At 33.5% G+C, this 16,247-nt stretch overlaps 1 protein-coding gene across 1 annotated transcript; it reads right to left on the bottom strand.

The window, feature by feature from the left end:
• Window positions 1-4,477: 4,477 nt before the first annotated feature.
• Window positions 4,478-15,915, bottom strand: LOC106132701 (aldehyde dehydrogenase family 3 member B2). Its single transcript, XM_060949433.1, has 8 exons — window positions 15,679-15,915; window positions 15,187-15,408; window positions 14,495-14,658; window positions 10,351-10,581; window positions 9,828-10,031; window positions 8,582-8,697; window positions 5,145-5,280; window positions 4,478-4,640 (listed from the first exon to the last, which is right to left on the bottom strand). The coding sequence occupies exons 1-8, from the start codon at window positions 15,829-15,831 to the stop codon at window positions 4,478-4,480; spliced, it is 1,389 nt and encodes a 462-aa protein (XP_060805416.1). The 5' UTR covers window positions 15,832-15,915.
• Window positions 15,916-16,247: the final 332 nt, after the last annotated feature.

The following is a 16,247-nucleotide window of genomic DNA, read 5'->3' as shown; positions in this document are numbered from 1 at the left end:
GTGTATGGCAACAATTCTGAAACTGTCAAGACATTGACCTCTTTTTTTGCCTATACTCTGGACTATTCATATTTGGCTACATAAAATATTGAATTTCCCCATTGTGGCGTACATTGGCGTGGTGTCCATGGAACTACTTGTGGAATGTTATTTTACATCTTTCTTACTGGATATTAAAACAATCTACTAAATCGATGAAAACTTAAATTATATTAATAAAAGAATATGAAAAAAAAAAATCCAATAATTAATTAAAATAAACAAAGTGTTTTTGTCATAATTCACAAAAAAAGCGGGGTAGGCTAATCTAGCTAGGCTAGTAGTACTTTCTATTTGTGATAAATCTCTGCATTCAATTTCCAAAAAATACACATAAATCCACTACCCTTGTCGGTTATGAGCACTTATTTTTTTATTGCCAACTGGCTTTGTTAACTGGTGTTGTTTGAAAGACTATTGTCTTGTTGCACGAAACCCCAAATATGAATAAAATTTTGCCATTTAGCAAAGTTTATGAGATCAGAAGTGGTTATTTGAGCTTTTGCACGGGGCCACAACGGATTTTAATGCAGTTTTTTTAATAGATAAGTGATTCAAGAAAAAGGTTTATGTAGTATAAATGCTACCCGTGCTAAGGTGGAGCGGGTGACTAGTGCCAAATAAATTAACCTAGTATGACAGTACAGTGCCTATTATCTCGATGTCACTCACTCCATTAAACTTCTAACAAAACTTTTCAAGACAAATGCGGTCTTGTTAAACAGTTGGGGTGTACTGAATCTATTTCTGTAAAGGACAGGGCTCCCTTCCTACGCCCAAAAATAAATGAATTTTTAAATAAATACAGACCAGAATAGAATAACTTATTTATTATCAACCATTTTACACAATAACATTAGGGCTTACTGAAAAAATATTTATGTAAGTCACATGACGAATTAAGCCACAATGCTATAATTTCACAATAGCTTTAACTATAGGTACCTACCTACCCAACTATACAACTGTTGTATACAAATCTATTAAACTTATAAGTACAGTCTGCTCGAAATACTAGTGCACCGTTTTTTTGTTTTGATTATTAAACTGTTTGTTTTCCGAAAGAACATTATTTGAATTGCTGTATTATAGAAATATCTTAGCAATCTAGTTTCTATCTTAGTAAAGGCACCGAAATAAGGCTTATACAGGAATGACAAAAACAGCAAAGTTCTTTGCCATAGTGCACAACAAGGCCTTAAAATTGAATACAAATAAAATATTTATCTGAGGCTGAGGCTAACTCAATCTGTGTAATCTGCCCCGTATATATTTATATTTCGTTATGTTACAGTTTTTTTTTAATTGTAGGGTATTATTTTCTTTCGGTAAAGTTGCTTTAATAAAATACCTATTAATTTTTAGAAAAAACTCTTTGTGTTTTTCAGTTCAGTTTTTAATGGAATGTACAAATAGAACTTAAAAATCATGTTTAATCAAAATGTGTCATGTTTCATAAAAAATAACTATATAAAAATTATTTTAATACAAAAGAATATCAATAAAAAATAACATATGAATATCTCTGAATAAAATAATAAATGCAAGTAATGTGCAAGAATGTAACAAAAGTTTAACAGCTAAGTTATAAAATTATCACAATTCGTCAACCAACAACTTTAACGAACAATGTAGGCAATAATAAGTCTTACAAATCCTCTGATGCCATCTGAAAAAGAAAAACAATTAGTTATTTTAAATAATTATGAACCATTACTTCATTTAGTTAAGAAAATGGTCTCATTGCTGGTTACTGTAATATCTATTATGAGTACATACAAAGATCATCATATTTTTATTATTTACTTGTGTAATTTGATTATACAATAAAAACGGTTTCAAGTTAGATTTTATTGTTATTTTTTTATATGGGCACACATGTAGGACAGCAATTTTCTAAAACAGGAATGAGCGGCATTGAATATAAAAAATCTTTAGTTCGGCTTCTCAACAATAGATGCCGCTACTTGCACGGGACTGCTTATAATATTAACTCATGGACCGAAATTATTTTTTATTTTTTTGTCTGTTCTCCATTATTTTAACCACTGAATATGACAAAGTCATTTACAAGAAATATTTTAAAGTTCGCGTTAAGCTAGGTCTGGGCGCTACTAGCTAGTCTTTTTAAAGATATTATACCTACGCATGTGTCTGTTTATAATGCTTGATTATTTATAATTAAGTATATTAGTAAACACTCTGGTGAAAGTTCATGTTTTTACCACCGATTCCTAAGTTTTAAGTGTCACCTGACAACTAAGGCGAGACCTTACATTTGTCCTTAAATTCTGTTATGAACATTATGTGTTATTTTGTAAGACGTTCTAAATATGTATTGGATATTCCAATCCTGTGAATAGGCCTATTTCATTTGATATGCCACCCAGGTCATTTAAAAAAATCTATATTTTCATTTAGTTTTTCTCTCAAACAATTTTTTTATTACATATGTAGAACTGTGACCGTATGTATGTATTTTTATATGATATAATGTATTTGTAATGAGCAGAGTAATTAATGAAGGCTATACTTAAGACTTCGGTTCAGTAGACTTGAAAACAAATCGAGTGAACTTTTGAGGCTGTGACCCAAGAGGGGTCATTATTAAACTAGTCATTAGTAAGGAAACATTATCTAATTTGATTATTTGTTTTTATTACAGACTGAGTTATTAACTTGATAAAATCTCGACAATAAAATATGTATTATAGTATAAATACAATAAAACAAAAGTTAATTATATAAAAGTTTAATTAAATATAAGTCTACTTAAATACCTACAAGCGAATCATCCTAAGCGCAAAATAAACTAAGTAAATGCTTAATTAAATACAATGTTTTGTTATATAAAAGTGAAACTTATTTTGTAGTAACACATTGAATTGAAAAAAGTAAAAGTAATAATATGGAATATTATAACAAAATAAGTTTTGGTATACCTACTCAATATTAGTGTAATATTTCAATACGATTGATAGTTATAAGGATTATGTGATTTAAAACATAATTGAAATAATTATCCAAAAAATATAGTTAAGAAAAATTGAATAGGAGAAGGAATTGTCTAAACATAAATAATTTTCTTTTATGATGTATTAAACAAATTGCACTGGAATGAATCACAAACTTTTCTTGTCTAATTTTATTTTTTTTCTTTGTACTTAGTTCCTTTGCCTTGGTAACATTATTCATTATATGTATTAGTTTACATGATACTTTAATAAATACATCAAATGGGCTTGCTTAATTTCAACCGAAGACGTCTGATTACACGCCTTGTATGAAAAAGATCTCGCTACATTTTTCCCTTTCTCATAAAGAAGTACTTCTACCCGATTCGCATTCTTCGTTTAACTTAATATGGTTAAAAGTCGGTTTGACAGATACGTTTCAATAGGCTATTACACTCTTTTTTGAAAACTGTTTTAAATCAATCCTGAGACTGTGTTATACCTATAGAATTTTTATTAAAATTTTTTGAAGCCGAAAAGTGCTCTAAAAACGATTTATTATTTATGATTTTGTATTTTCGCGCGAAAACGCCATCCGCCATGCTGTTTTGACTCGTGACGTCATACTTTTAGTAAACAATACGGCTCTACGTAAGACTAAAGTAAAAAGATTTTTGTAATAATGAATTACAATACATATTGTTGGTGTCTTGTTCCTGAATGCAAGAATACAAGTATAAAAACACCAGAAAAATTGTGGATTCCACTGCCAAGTGATATTAAAATGAGAAACGCTTGGTTGAAATTAGCAAGAAGAGATCCAAAATAGGTTATGTTGGATTGGTTGTGTAATAATTTACCTATTATAATTGTGTATTGTAAGAGAATGTTTAATACAATAAATACTTACATCGCTGTTTTAACATTTCTTAACTCAGCAGAACAGAAATCGGGATTGGACGCAAAAAATTTCGCCACCATCAACGTATTAATCCTTGGTAGATTTATATTGTCTGCTTTCACAAAACCGTCTTCCATGATTCTATTAAATTATTAAAGAGTAAAAACCCAAAAACGTGATAGAAATTTTAAAATTTCAAAATAAACAGAGCCTGACATCATCAATATGTTTTCGATTCGATATTTGTTTACTAAAAGTATGACGTCACGTCAGTACCCAACATGGCGGATAGCGTTTTCGACTTTTGAAGAACAGATTAAAAAAGAGGATTTTTTAAATTGAATTATAAAATCCATATTGCACTTTTATGAATAATGATCGATGTTTTTCTTTTATTTTTTACAAAATCTATAAGATACGTGCATTTTTATATTTTTTTTTACATGGTGTAAAATAGCCTATTGAATCATCGCCAGTAATATGATTCGACCACAATTCAACGATTACAAAATAAGAACTCGATATCTAAGTAATATTTTTGTCCGCTGTTTATTTATCCTGTTATTTTTCTGGACTTCCACTTCTACTTCTTTACCTTATTCCAGGCGAAGATGCCGTACGACAGGCCGGCGCCCAGCGCGAACGCGAGCAAGTACGGCAGGAACTTTAGGGACGGTCCGTGTCGCTTGCGCATGAGTGCGGTGATCATTTTCAGGTTGCCTTCCGTGTAGGGGGGGTAGCGTCCACTGTAAATGATTAAATTGTTATAAATATCCACTATACGAGGCAAAGTCAAAGGCAATCCTATATAGTGCTTTACTAAACTTTGGAATAGGACCGGAGTGGCCTTTCAAATGGATGACGTAGGAGACAAATCAAGAGAATAAGTGGAATATATATAAATTATCACGTCTAATATCACTTGCGGGGTAGACAGAGCTAATAGTCTTGAAAAGACTACAAGGCCACTTTCAGCCTTATGGCTTAATTATGGAATTGAGATTATTTAAAGCACCAATAAAAAAAAGAATTGGATCACTCCATCTCGTTTCCATGGATGTCGTAAAAGGCGACTGAGGGATATGCTTATAAACTTGTGATTCTTCTTTCACTATTTGAATCTCAAATCTATCATTAAGCCAAACAGTTGAACGAGGCCTATCAGTCATTTCAAGACTGCGGGCTCTGTCTACCCCGCAAGGAATTTTGACGTGATTATATGTATGAATGTATATCCAGATACTACTTACGACGCTAATTTCTCTCCGATCGCAGCGAAATTTCTTTTCAGGCAACTTTTCTTGTGCGTGAAAGTATCGAAGGAAGCCTTCCCGTGGTACGCCCCGATTCCACTGTTACCTACACCGCCGAAAGGCAGGGTCTCCACTGCAATAACAAACTCTATTACTGAGGCTGTGAGGTATTTTTTTAGTGTTAAGGAAATGTTAATAAGAGTAAGCCTGAGAAATATTTACAGGAGGTATTAGTTATGCTAAGGTATAATATAATTATCACTAAAGAGATAGCGAGTATATTAATAGGCAATTTTGTCTATACTAAAATCCGATTTCACAATAATGAATAATAATATTCACAGACTTCGATTGATTGGAAGAGATCTCTTCATGGGATAAGTCCGCGTAAGTGATTTTCTTTCTTTTATAACTATGTGCTATTTCTTGAAACATATACACTTTTGTGCAAAAAAGATATAACAAACAAACTTCATAATTTCGAACAAATAAATAAATTTAATCAACATGTGAAACCGTCTTCATATATAAACAAAAGTAAATTATGAAAATTGTAAGCATTATTTTACTAGATGCATTTGGGTGCCTAACAAGAGTACTACTTCTAGCTAAAAAATATATTGTAGTTAAAAAAATCATTAGCAGACGAAGAAGTCATTTAAACTATAGTACAAATCTTCTGTCCATATTACGATATTTTTTTTTGTATCGTTCGCTAGTTAATTCTAAAACTTTCCATTATGTAAATCATGAGACAATGAACTATTTATAATTGTTACTTTGTAAGCGATAGCCAATGTCATCAATCTAGTGATAATTAAACGCGAAAGTTGTTTATTTAGTTAATAAAGTATATATTTAATAACATTTCGAATGCAACTAGTAAGTACAGCCACCATGAGATTTACTAAGGTAATAGTCTACTGCTTTGAATGTGGAAAGGCCTAAATGTTAAAACGTGCCTTCATCGAGTCGGGGACGACCTGGTGAAAGAGACGGGAGAGAGACGCCCAAAGACTGCCTAGAATTATTTGCGTTAATTATTCTTTGTTGAGGAAAACTGCGCTCCGTAGTAATATGTCATATCTGAGTGAATCAGGGACTACTTCAATAATAGTACAACTTGTATCTCATCACTACATATTATAAGGTAAGGTCCCTATTTACTCTGTCTGTATGTATGCGCTGATCTCGAAAAGTTGTGCGCGGATTTTGTTCCTGTATGAAATGTTGATAAGAGGGTTTTCTGAGGAAATTTTTTATCTATAAATGGTACCCATACGCAGCCGGGGCGGGACGCGAGTGTTGAATTAAAAAATTAGAAACTGAATCTTAACAATAAATTTCCTTCAAAAATAATGTGACGGTGAGGATTCCTCCCTTAAATAAATCGAATTCTTGCTCTCCTATTTACATATTTGATTTCATAAAAGTCATTCACCAGTCTACGTAGCAGCGACTAAGCCCAGAAAATCTCATGGTAGTCGTAAAGATCTAGAATAATCTACACAAAGCGAACCAGACCTCCCATGTGCATTATAGTGTCGTTGACACACATGCCGCCACTGCTGGTGTTCTCCACGATGCTCTCCAGCACCTTCTCGTCGTTGGTGAACACGTACAGCACCAGTGGCTTCTCTCTATACAACGAGGGTGGTATCAGACCTCCACCTTAGCTACATTACTTTTTTAAAGACCAACAAAATGTTTAAAGGCGTAACGGACATTTGTATAACTTTATCAAGCTTTTAAGATTCTAATGCTAAAAGCATTAATTGCAAGTCAATCGATTGCTTTTCAATTGTTTTAACTTCTTAATTGTAATTTAACTGACCGACTCCAACTGGATAGTGGTCACATGTAAAGTTAAGCCGAGACTAACGCCAGAACGATATTAAATGAACTTTTACAATTCTTGTACACTAAAACTTTTTGTTGGTCAACTTCAATTTGCAAATTGCATTGACTAGCTTGCAAATAGGTTATATTTAAGATAAAGGAAGACAAGGATTTTATCAAATCGGGTATTTTAACATGCTTATCTAGTTACTAGGGCATTTGCCTGCTTAAAGGTGAGTCATTTTCTTAATAAACTATTTAAGTATATAGCCTAGTTTAGCGAATTTTAAATCAGTCTAAAACTAGTCTCTCAGTTCAAATTGGCCTACGAACAGTTTGACAGCATAATTTTTTGGATTTCAGGCATTCAGTCGACAAGACTTACACCTTTTAGATTACATAGAAGGTCCCTTCTTTCGATGAATCCAAGATTCTTTCTCTTCCATTTTAAAAATATCATGTTTTTAATTTCCCATCGGGAGATTATAACAAATATTAATTTAATCAAACCGCTCATAGACCATTGGAAACGTTCTGGACTGATTTGAAATTCAGAAATCATTTAGCTTTTGAGCGCTACGTGATACCCTCACCAAATAACCACCACCTTGTCCAACACCGTTGTTTGACAGAAACCAAACGACACAACAGAAGGCGGATCACACACTAAGCTTTATTTTACTCGATAAACTGTTATTCGGCTGGTGTAATCTGTTTGTGGAATTGATATCACCATTTTTGGTCAACTTATATTGCTTGCATTGGAAATTCATGATTAAAATAAGTTAAGTAGTTAGTTGTGTGTAATGAACAAACTATAGAGTTATAATAAAACATAGTGTGTAAATTTGTTTTCAAAATATAGCCATAACGAAGAATTTTGAAGAAAGGCAGCCGAAAAGTGAATTTGGATTTCCCATAACCACATAATAGTTGTGAAATTTGCATGAACATTCATTTAAATATAATGAATATTTATAGGTAGTCATCGAACGCTACAAAATAATGACAAATATATTACGTCGAAACATTTGTTGTGACTTGACATTATACAATCGTGTACTGCACAAACAACATTGTATTTACATACAAAATGTTCTTATAATTTTATACAAAATGAAACATCTTAACTATCTTAATTATCTTATCTAAACGTTCTGGCTCGGTTTTATTGAAAGACATAGCTGTCACTATTTAGGTATGGTAACGCAGCTAGTGTTCTGGGCACCTTAGCAATGTGTGTTTGTTATATTGATCAAAAATATTAAGAAAGTCGAATGCGACAACTTTATTTTAAAGTTATATTGATACAAAATAGTTTATCAGTTGAGAAGTTAAACACAATATCAAATAAGTACCCGAAAATGCGCTCACTCTGGGGGATTCCACCAGATCAGTCTTAAGTTGTTCCCTACCGTTCATCAAAATGGTAAAAGCGAAAATATTTCAATCAGTTTCCAATTGTTCTTTTATGTTGAACGGAATTTAATATCAAAAACAAATGAGCTTCCAATTGTTACTTTATGTTAAACGGAATTTAATATCGAAAACAAATGAATGCCCATGCAAGTCTCCGGACAATGTGGTGTTCTTACCGCCGTAAAACATGATCGTGTCGTTCATACATATACTGCCCGAGCGGGTTTGTTCAGTGAACAACGACTGTATGTTGTTCTCATTGCTGAACACGTATAGTACTAGTGGGTGTTCCCTGCAATTATCCGCCTTGATGGGTGATCATCGTAAAATGTATACAAAAAATAATAACAATATTAAAAAAATATATGTCTTAATATGATAGCTGGATTTGTAGATTTTGGGTAATAATATCAGGAGTTTAACTTTCGTCATTAAGCCTGTGGACTGTGGGAGTTATTAATTGGACAGGTAGGTTTCACTTCTTCCAGAAGATTTTATAGCTTTCGAGACGTATATTGAAGAAAAAATTACAGAAAAATCTTAGGATTTCCAACTTTCTTTCTTTTGATTAAATGACAATTACATAAATATTAAATAATAATTCACGAATCTGTAATTTTATCCTGAAGTTATACAATATACCTAAATAATAAAAATAAAATAATATGTAAGCGGTGTAAATTCTCTCCGACAAAATAAAAAATGAAAAATTTGAAGTCATTGAACGCAGTTTAAGTGTTAATAAAAAAAGTGTAATAATATGAACATGAAGTGCTCCCAATAATGTTCAAAACGAGATTCATCTCCCAAATGGTTACTACATAACACAACAACTCATTTCTTCAAATGTATACGTTATTGTTAGAATTCCAGAACGACCAATCAACGCGACCCATTGTTCGCTGAATATAAACGCGATTTTACACACATATTCGCACACAAGAAAACCCTAAAGCTGTGTGTTCGCACAATAAAAACACATTCACACAACACACTTCAATTCGATTGTAAACAATTTTCGACAACAGAATGGACAAAACTACACTTATATGATATTCAGAATCGCAGATAACATAAAGCATAAACAAAATATTGATATGAAATCTCTCTTAAATTTGATTTTGATGTCGTTTTTATTGATAAAGAAAAGATTTACATTGTATACGTGGAAATTCTAGGTGGCTTGTACATTATAAAAATTTTGTGTAGGTGTTTTTTGAACAAAAAACATAAATGCGTAATGAGTACCTAGAAGGCGCAAACGTAAAGGGAGATTAAGAGACGATTGTGAATTTAAATATAAATAAAATTATTTTGTGTGACTGTCGCGCCCTCTATGAACAAAAAGAGTTTCATTCTGTCTCTATTTTAAATGAGCACAATCACTATCTCCAAACGACCAAAATAGAAAAAAAAACTTACCTTTGATTGATAAATTTGATAGCTTCATAAGCATTGGCCACTGGCACAATAGGCAAAATGGGGCCAAATATTTCGTCCTCCATAATTTTATCTGTGCCCGTCACGTTGGCCACGATCGTGGGTTCAATGAACTTATCCTGTGCATCGTAATTCCCGCCAATCGCTACTTTACCTTTGCTGGCATCCAATATCGTTTCCAGACGTCTGGAATTAAATTCATAAATTAAAAAATATTAATTTTATTTTTTTTAAGAATGTTTGTGTCTTTGACACCCTGGGGTAATTTTTAATTTATGTTTAATGATTTTGGAACAAAGAATAGGAACTACCTTCAAAATTTTTACATTAATACGAAAATGTACCGCTTTATAAAACGCACACTGTAGGATTATTTTAGTTATTTATTAATTTTTAAAGTTCATCAAACAATTATTTGGTATAGCTAACTCGATCAAACACACAAACATGATTGAGCGGCCTAATCTCCTATACCGATATAATACTTAACACAAAATTAACTCACCCAAAATGCCTAAGGTTGACAATTCTGCATAGGTCTGGCGATTTCTGTGGGTCCTCCCCGTACCATTCCTTCAGCACCTTCCTGGCTACATCCACCAGTTGATCCTGGATCTCCTTGGTGCACAGCACGTAGTCCGGGGCGATGCAAGTCTGTCCAGCGTTGATGAACTTGCCCCAGAGGAGACGTTTGGCCGTCACTACTATGTCCACTGTGTTGTCTATGTACACAGGGCTGTGGGAAATAATGAGATTGTTGTAATTACAGGGAATATAAAACTATGTATACGTATCTTGATCAAACCCGAAACCGCCGAGCTTGCATGAAGAGAGTTAAATAAATAGAGAGGTAAAAGAATATTCAAATAAAATAATTTTTGATAGTAAATTAATAAAGCAAAAACTTTGTGAAGTGCAATGGACAGAACTTTTAGTAATAGATAAACCAATAGAACTGTATTCTAAAATATACGGTATTTTTAGACATATTTATGACACCTCGAGTAAATTTGGTGATCTTAAAAATAAAAGGACAACTCAACCCTGGATGGATAATAAACTTAAAAGAATGATTGAATATAAAGATGAGTTATTTAGAAGATGGAAAAGACAACCTAAAAATAATACTTTTAGACTAGAATATACAAAATATAGAAATAAAACGCAGAGGCTCATAAATATGGCTAAAAATAAGCATAAATCTGATACAATAATTAATTGTAAAGGTGACATGAGAAAAATTTGGCAAAATCTTAATATGTGGATGGGAAGGAGGGCACAGTCCATTGATAGTGTAATTGAAAAAAATATGTTAGTAAAAGAAAGTATTGAGAATGTATGTAATAACTTCTGCACAACATTTACACATGAAATTGATAATATAAAACATAAATGTAGCAAATTATTCCTAGACAGAAAAAGTTACGTTAATGAGACAAATGTCAGCTTTCGATTCTCAAAGGTAACGCCGTCGGATGTAAAAAGGATAATAGACAAACTAGACTGCAACAGGTCGCCGGGGTCGGACGGAGTCAGGCCGCGAGACTTAAAGGAGATTAGCGGTCCGGTATGCGCAGTTATTGCTCACTTCATAAACCTAACTGTAAGTCAAGGAAAATATCCGGATGAACTTAAAATTTCCGTAATAAGGCCAATATATAAACAGGGCTCATACTTAGAATATACAAATTTTAGGCCGATAGCAATTTTAAACTTAATAAATAAGATAACCGAAAAATTAATAATGGAGCAAATTACACTATTTTTAGATGAAAATAAAATATTGAATGAAGTACAGCACGGGTTTAGACCAAGAAAAAGCACTGCTACAGCATTAGCACAATTTACCGACGATGTGAACAAAGCATTAAATGATCGAAAAGTAACGGTAGTCATTTATATTGACTTTAAAAAGGCATTTGACACCCTTGATCACGACGGCCTGTTGCGGTCTATGGAAGAATGTGGTATACGAGGCCCTATAAATAATTGGTTCAGGCAATATCTTGAGAATCGAAAGCTAAAGGTAAAAATCGCAAATACTGAAAGTAATTTGGGAGACATAAAATACGGTGTACCAACTGGGTCTATTTATGGCCCAGTTGGTTACATAATACATGTAAATAGTTTAAGTAATGTGATACAAAAATCAAATTGTTATATGTATGCCGATGACACGTGCCTATCGTATAGCGGGACAAATGTAGATATTGTTACTAAAGTGATACAAGAAGATTTTGAAAACATTATACGATGGGCACATGACAACGGGTTAATAATAAATCACTCTAAAACGAAATGCATGATCATACACTCCCCTCACAGTAATAAATATAAAGACGCACGTATTATAATAACAGGCCACAGCTATGAATGCTTACATAACAATAAAAATAACTGCAATTGTAAACCATTGGAATGTGTTAGAACTTTTAAATATTTGGGACTAAATATAGATAGCTCGTTCACATGGAAACACCATGCCAGTGATGTATGTAAAAAACTTCGAAGTATATTGGGTAAATTAAATAACTTAAGCTATTTTGTAAGTAAAAAAATTATGTATATGTTGTATTACTCGTTAGTAGACTACGGGCTATTGGCTACGGGCTGGGTGCGTACGGACTTGCTGCAGAAACACACTTAAATAAAATTAAAAGTCTACAAATTAGAACGGTAAAATTATTAATTAATAAAACAGTAAAGAATTCTTTGAACGGTGACTATGAGAAATTATTTAAATTGTGCAATATCCTGCCGGTACAAGCAATGGTTAAAACGGCAATTCTTACAGAGCAATACGGCAATGAATTACATAAAATTAAGAAAGTCCACACATACCCAACCCGTGCAGCTAAAAGAGGAGGTAAGCTGCTCGTCCCCAAGGTCACAAACAAGTATGGCCGACGCACCAGGCGCTGGCTGGTACCTACATGGACTAACGAGCTGCCTACGGAATTAGTAGCAAAAGCGGCTTCCAAAAAACACATTAAAAACATACTCCGTAAGCACTATCTGTCTTTGTGTCCCTAATCTATACTAATATTATAAAAGCGAAAGTTGTGAGTATGTGTGTATGTTTGTTTCTCGATCGCGTCAGAACGACTGAAGGGATCGTATAAAGTTTGGAACGTAGATGGCTTATGGACTGGAATAATTTGATTAATCAATGATGTTATATCGTTAGCTGTATTTTTTATCTTGACCTTGTCTGACTTATTTTGATTTTTCTTGACTTTGTCCACATATGTATATTGGGGATAGCCCATGTTCATTCTCAAGGCTTGGTCCATGTCTGAATTATATATCTGTAAAATAGTGTTAGTGGTTTCAGCGTGATAACGTCACAGACGGACAGTCGGAGGTGCTTCTGTATTTATAATATGACGATATTTATTGAGTTAGCAGTTTAGTGAAGGATAGATTTAGGTAAAATAAAAAGTAAGAAAAATTGAAGATGTATTTAGCTGGTAAATATTAAGAGCGATATTAACTTACAATTTATTTAAGATACAGGTTAATTAGTGGTGAAGGGTAGAAATAGGCAAAATAAATAAAAAATGTTATAATTAAAATTTGCCGTTAAACTGTTCAGCAGTTTGGCAATGGAAAAATACTGTAATTAGATATAAGTTTTTCTGAATAAATAAATAAAATAAAATAAAAAAAAAAAGTTATGAATGTGGATGAAGCGAAGGAAGTGCCTACACCTCCGGGAAAGAGGCGTGATTTTATGTATGTGTGTATGTAATATAAAACTACTAAAGAGGGAAAAATCTTGATAACGTATGTTTATTCGGAATTTCAGGAAACTATTTCTTAGTGCACCCTTAGAAATTTAAAATATCTAGACCCAGATGTATGGGCTGTCTATGCATTAATATGAGACAAACAGAGTGGTCTAATTTTAGTGTAAAAAAATAAAATAACGTGGACAATGACGCGTGAAATTTTAATTTACAGTTTGCCTCATCGCGTATGTTAACAATGGGGTTAACGGGTAAGGATTTTTTTAACTTGTCCTTTGATACAACATAATGGGATGAAATTATAGGACCAGCGGTAATACAACAGTCTATCAAACAAGTTCCAAGTACGTCGTTAGCTAGTTTTCTTTTCTAAAAGATCTCACGGCACTCTTTTCCGCCAGATAGGTACTTAGGAACTAGATATTTAGCTACAAGGGCAGACTGAATAAGGAAAACTCGAGCAGGTATTCGACTCAGGGTCACAATAGGAGTTCAAAGTTCACATCCTAATTGCTTCCTTAACATAGTTACGTAAGTTTTTAAATTATAAGTACCGGTACCAATACCTGGCATTTTATTCAAAATATGGTACTTCAGAATAATTTGTTCTTCCTCGTGTTTTAAGTAATTAACGCTTTCACATAATGCAAGAATCGTGATTCTGAATTTGGTTGCTGTTAACAAGTTCACAAAGGTAAGATATCAAGCCTCCCGAATTATAATCAAAGTAAAACCCCGGGCTCTTACGAGAAGAATAATCTCCCAAATTATTACTATCACTTAAATTATAGTGAATTGGTATTCCTATGTATACTACTTGTGGACTTAAGTTAATTTATTTTGTATTTTATTAAGTATCCGCTAAAAGTATGAAGATGACTGACCTACAAACCATCTTACCTTTTACCTCCCAACTCTAGAGTGACAGGAGTGAGATACTTCGTAGCCGCTTCGTATACAATCTTGCCGACATTGGTGCCTCCTGTGTAGAATATGTAGTCGAATTTCTCTTTAAGCAGCTGACTGGTCTCCTCTGGACCTCCTTCAATGACAATAACGGCGTCCTAAAAATACGAGATGATATATTTATATAATTAAATGTTACCCTGCTTTACGTTATGTTACTGGTAAAAATTTATGAGTGATAAGGTTGAACGCTTCATACAATTTGAGTTATGTTCTCCTGTTCACTTTATGGAGGGCAGACGGGTATAGCTTCGTGTAAAACCTTGGTCATATGCGTACCTCTTATGAACTAACGTCAGTAAGATGATGAATACGTCGATCACTTAATTGACATACACAAAGATATTATTTAAAAAAATACCCATGTAATTTGCTAATATCCAAAAATTTTTATAATTAATAATTATAAAAACTGTTTGCCAAATATAGAAAAGGCAAATAATTAATCTGCTTGCCATTGATTTTTGAGAACCACAGAAAATTCGGGGATTAAAAGTTGAAGAGGATAGATCTACGCTCCGGGGGTCACGCTTTGTTTATAGGGAACTTTCCACTCAAGTTATCCAAATACTTTGTCAATCACGAGGGAAGTAAATACAATGGAAGGAAATACATTTTCTACTTACATTATCCAAATATTTGGGCACCATATCCACAACGAATTTGGCGCATGCCACAGACAGTTCACTAGGTTTCACTATGACAGCGTTTCCCGCCGCGATTGCCCCCGCAACGGGTAGCAGGAGCAGTTGAAGTGGGTAGTTCCACGCGCCGATCACGAGGGCAAGGCCGTATGGGTCGTTGTATATAACAACCTCGTCTAGGATGTTCACCATCCCTTTGGCGGGCTGAAAGAGTGTATTAAGTTCTTGTTTTTCTTTTTTTGATTAAAAATGAAATCTTATTCGACATTATCTCACATATGATAATGTCGATGTTGTATCAGACTTGACTTTTGAGAACAAAGTAAGGAAATTGGTATCCTAATAAAATATTCACTATACACTTAGCAACTAACTCTAATTAAGAAGACTGATTACTTCAAAGTTAAAATGGTACACGATATTCTACCCATTTGTCCTTTCGTTAACTTAATATGAAAAATATAATTAACTCACATGAGTAGGCTGAACCCACTCGTCCAAATGGTGTAGCGTGTTCTTCAGATCGTTGATCAAATAGTCCACTTCAAGGAGGACGGCCTCCATCTTGCTCCTGCGCAGGTCCTGGTGCAATGCGTCTATCATCGCCTGCTGGTTGTCCTCGTACATCCTGAGCAGGCTCTGCAGTTGTTTGCGCCGCCATTCAATAGGACGTGTGACCCCGCGGTTGAAGGCGTCGCGGGCCCTTTGGACTGACTGTAAGGATAATACCAATTTTTTAATTCAAATCAGCAATTCCCGTTACCGCGGGAATTTCGGGAAATTATCTCTTAGTGCTCCCTAAGACCACATAAAGACCTACACGCCAGATTTCAAGTCTTGAGCTACACTAACGGCTTGGGCTGTGCGTTGATATTTTCTTTTGTATATGTATTTCAATTTAAAACTGGCTAGTAACAGAATTGGCTTTTATTGTGTACAAATATGCGAAATGAAAATGATAATTTAGACTATGTTTTCTCGTCTCGTGATTTCCAGTTACTCATTGAATTAAAAAAGACTTACAGGTTTGGATGGTTATATAT

The sequence above is a fragment of the Amyelois transitella genome, chromosome 19 (assembly GCF_032362555.1).
Source record: "Amyelois transitella isolate CPQ chromosome 19, ilAmyTran1.1, whole genome shotgun sequence".
NCBI classification, from domain to species: Eukaryota; Metazoa; Arthropoda; class Insecta; order Lepidoptera; family Pyralidae; genus Amyelois; species Amyelois transitella.
The sequence above is the reverse complement of the archived record's forward strand: the minus strand, read 5'-3'. Positions and strand labels throughout refer to the sequence as shown.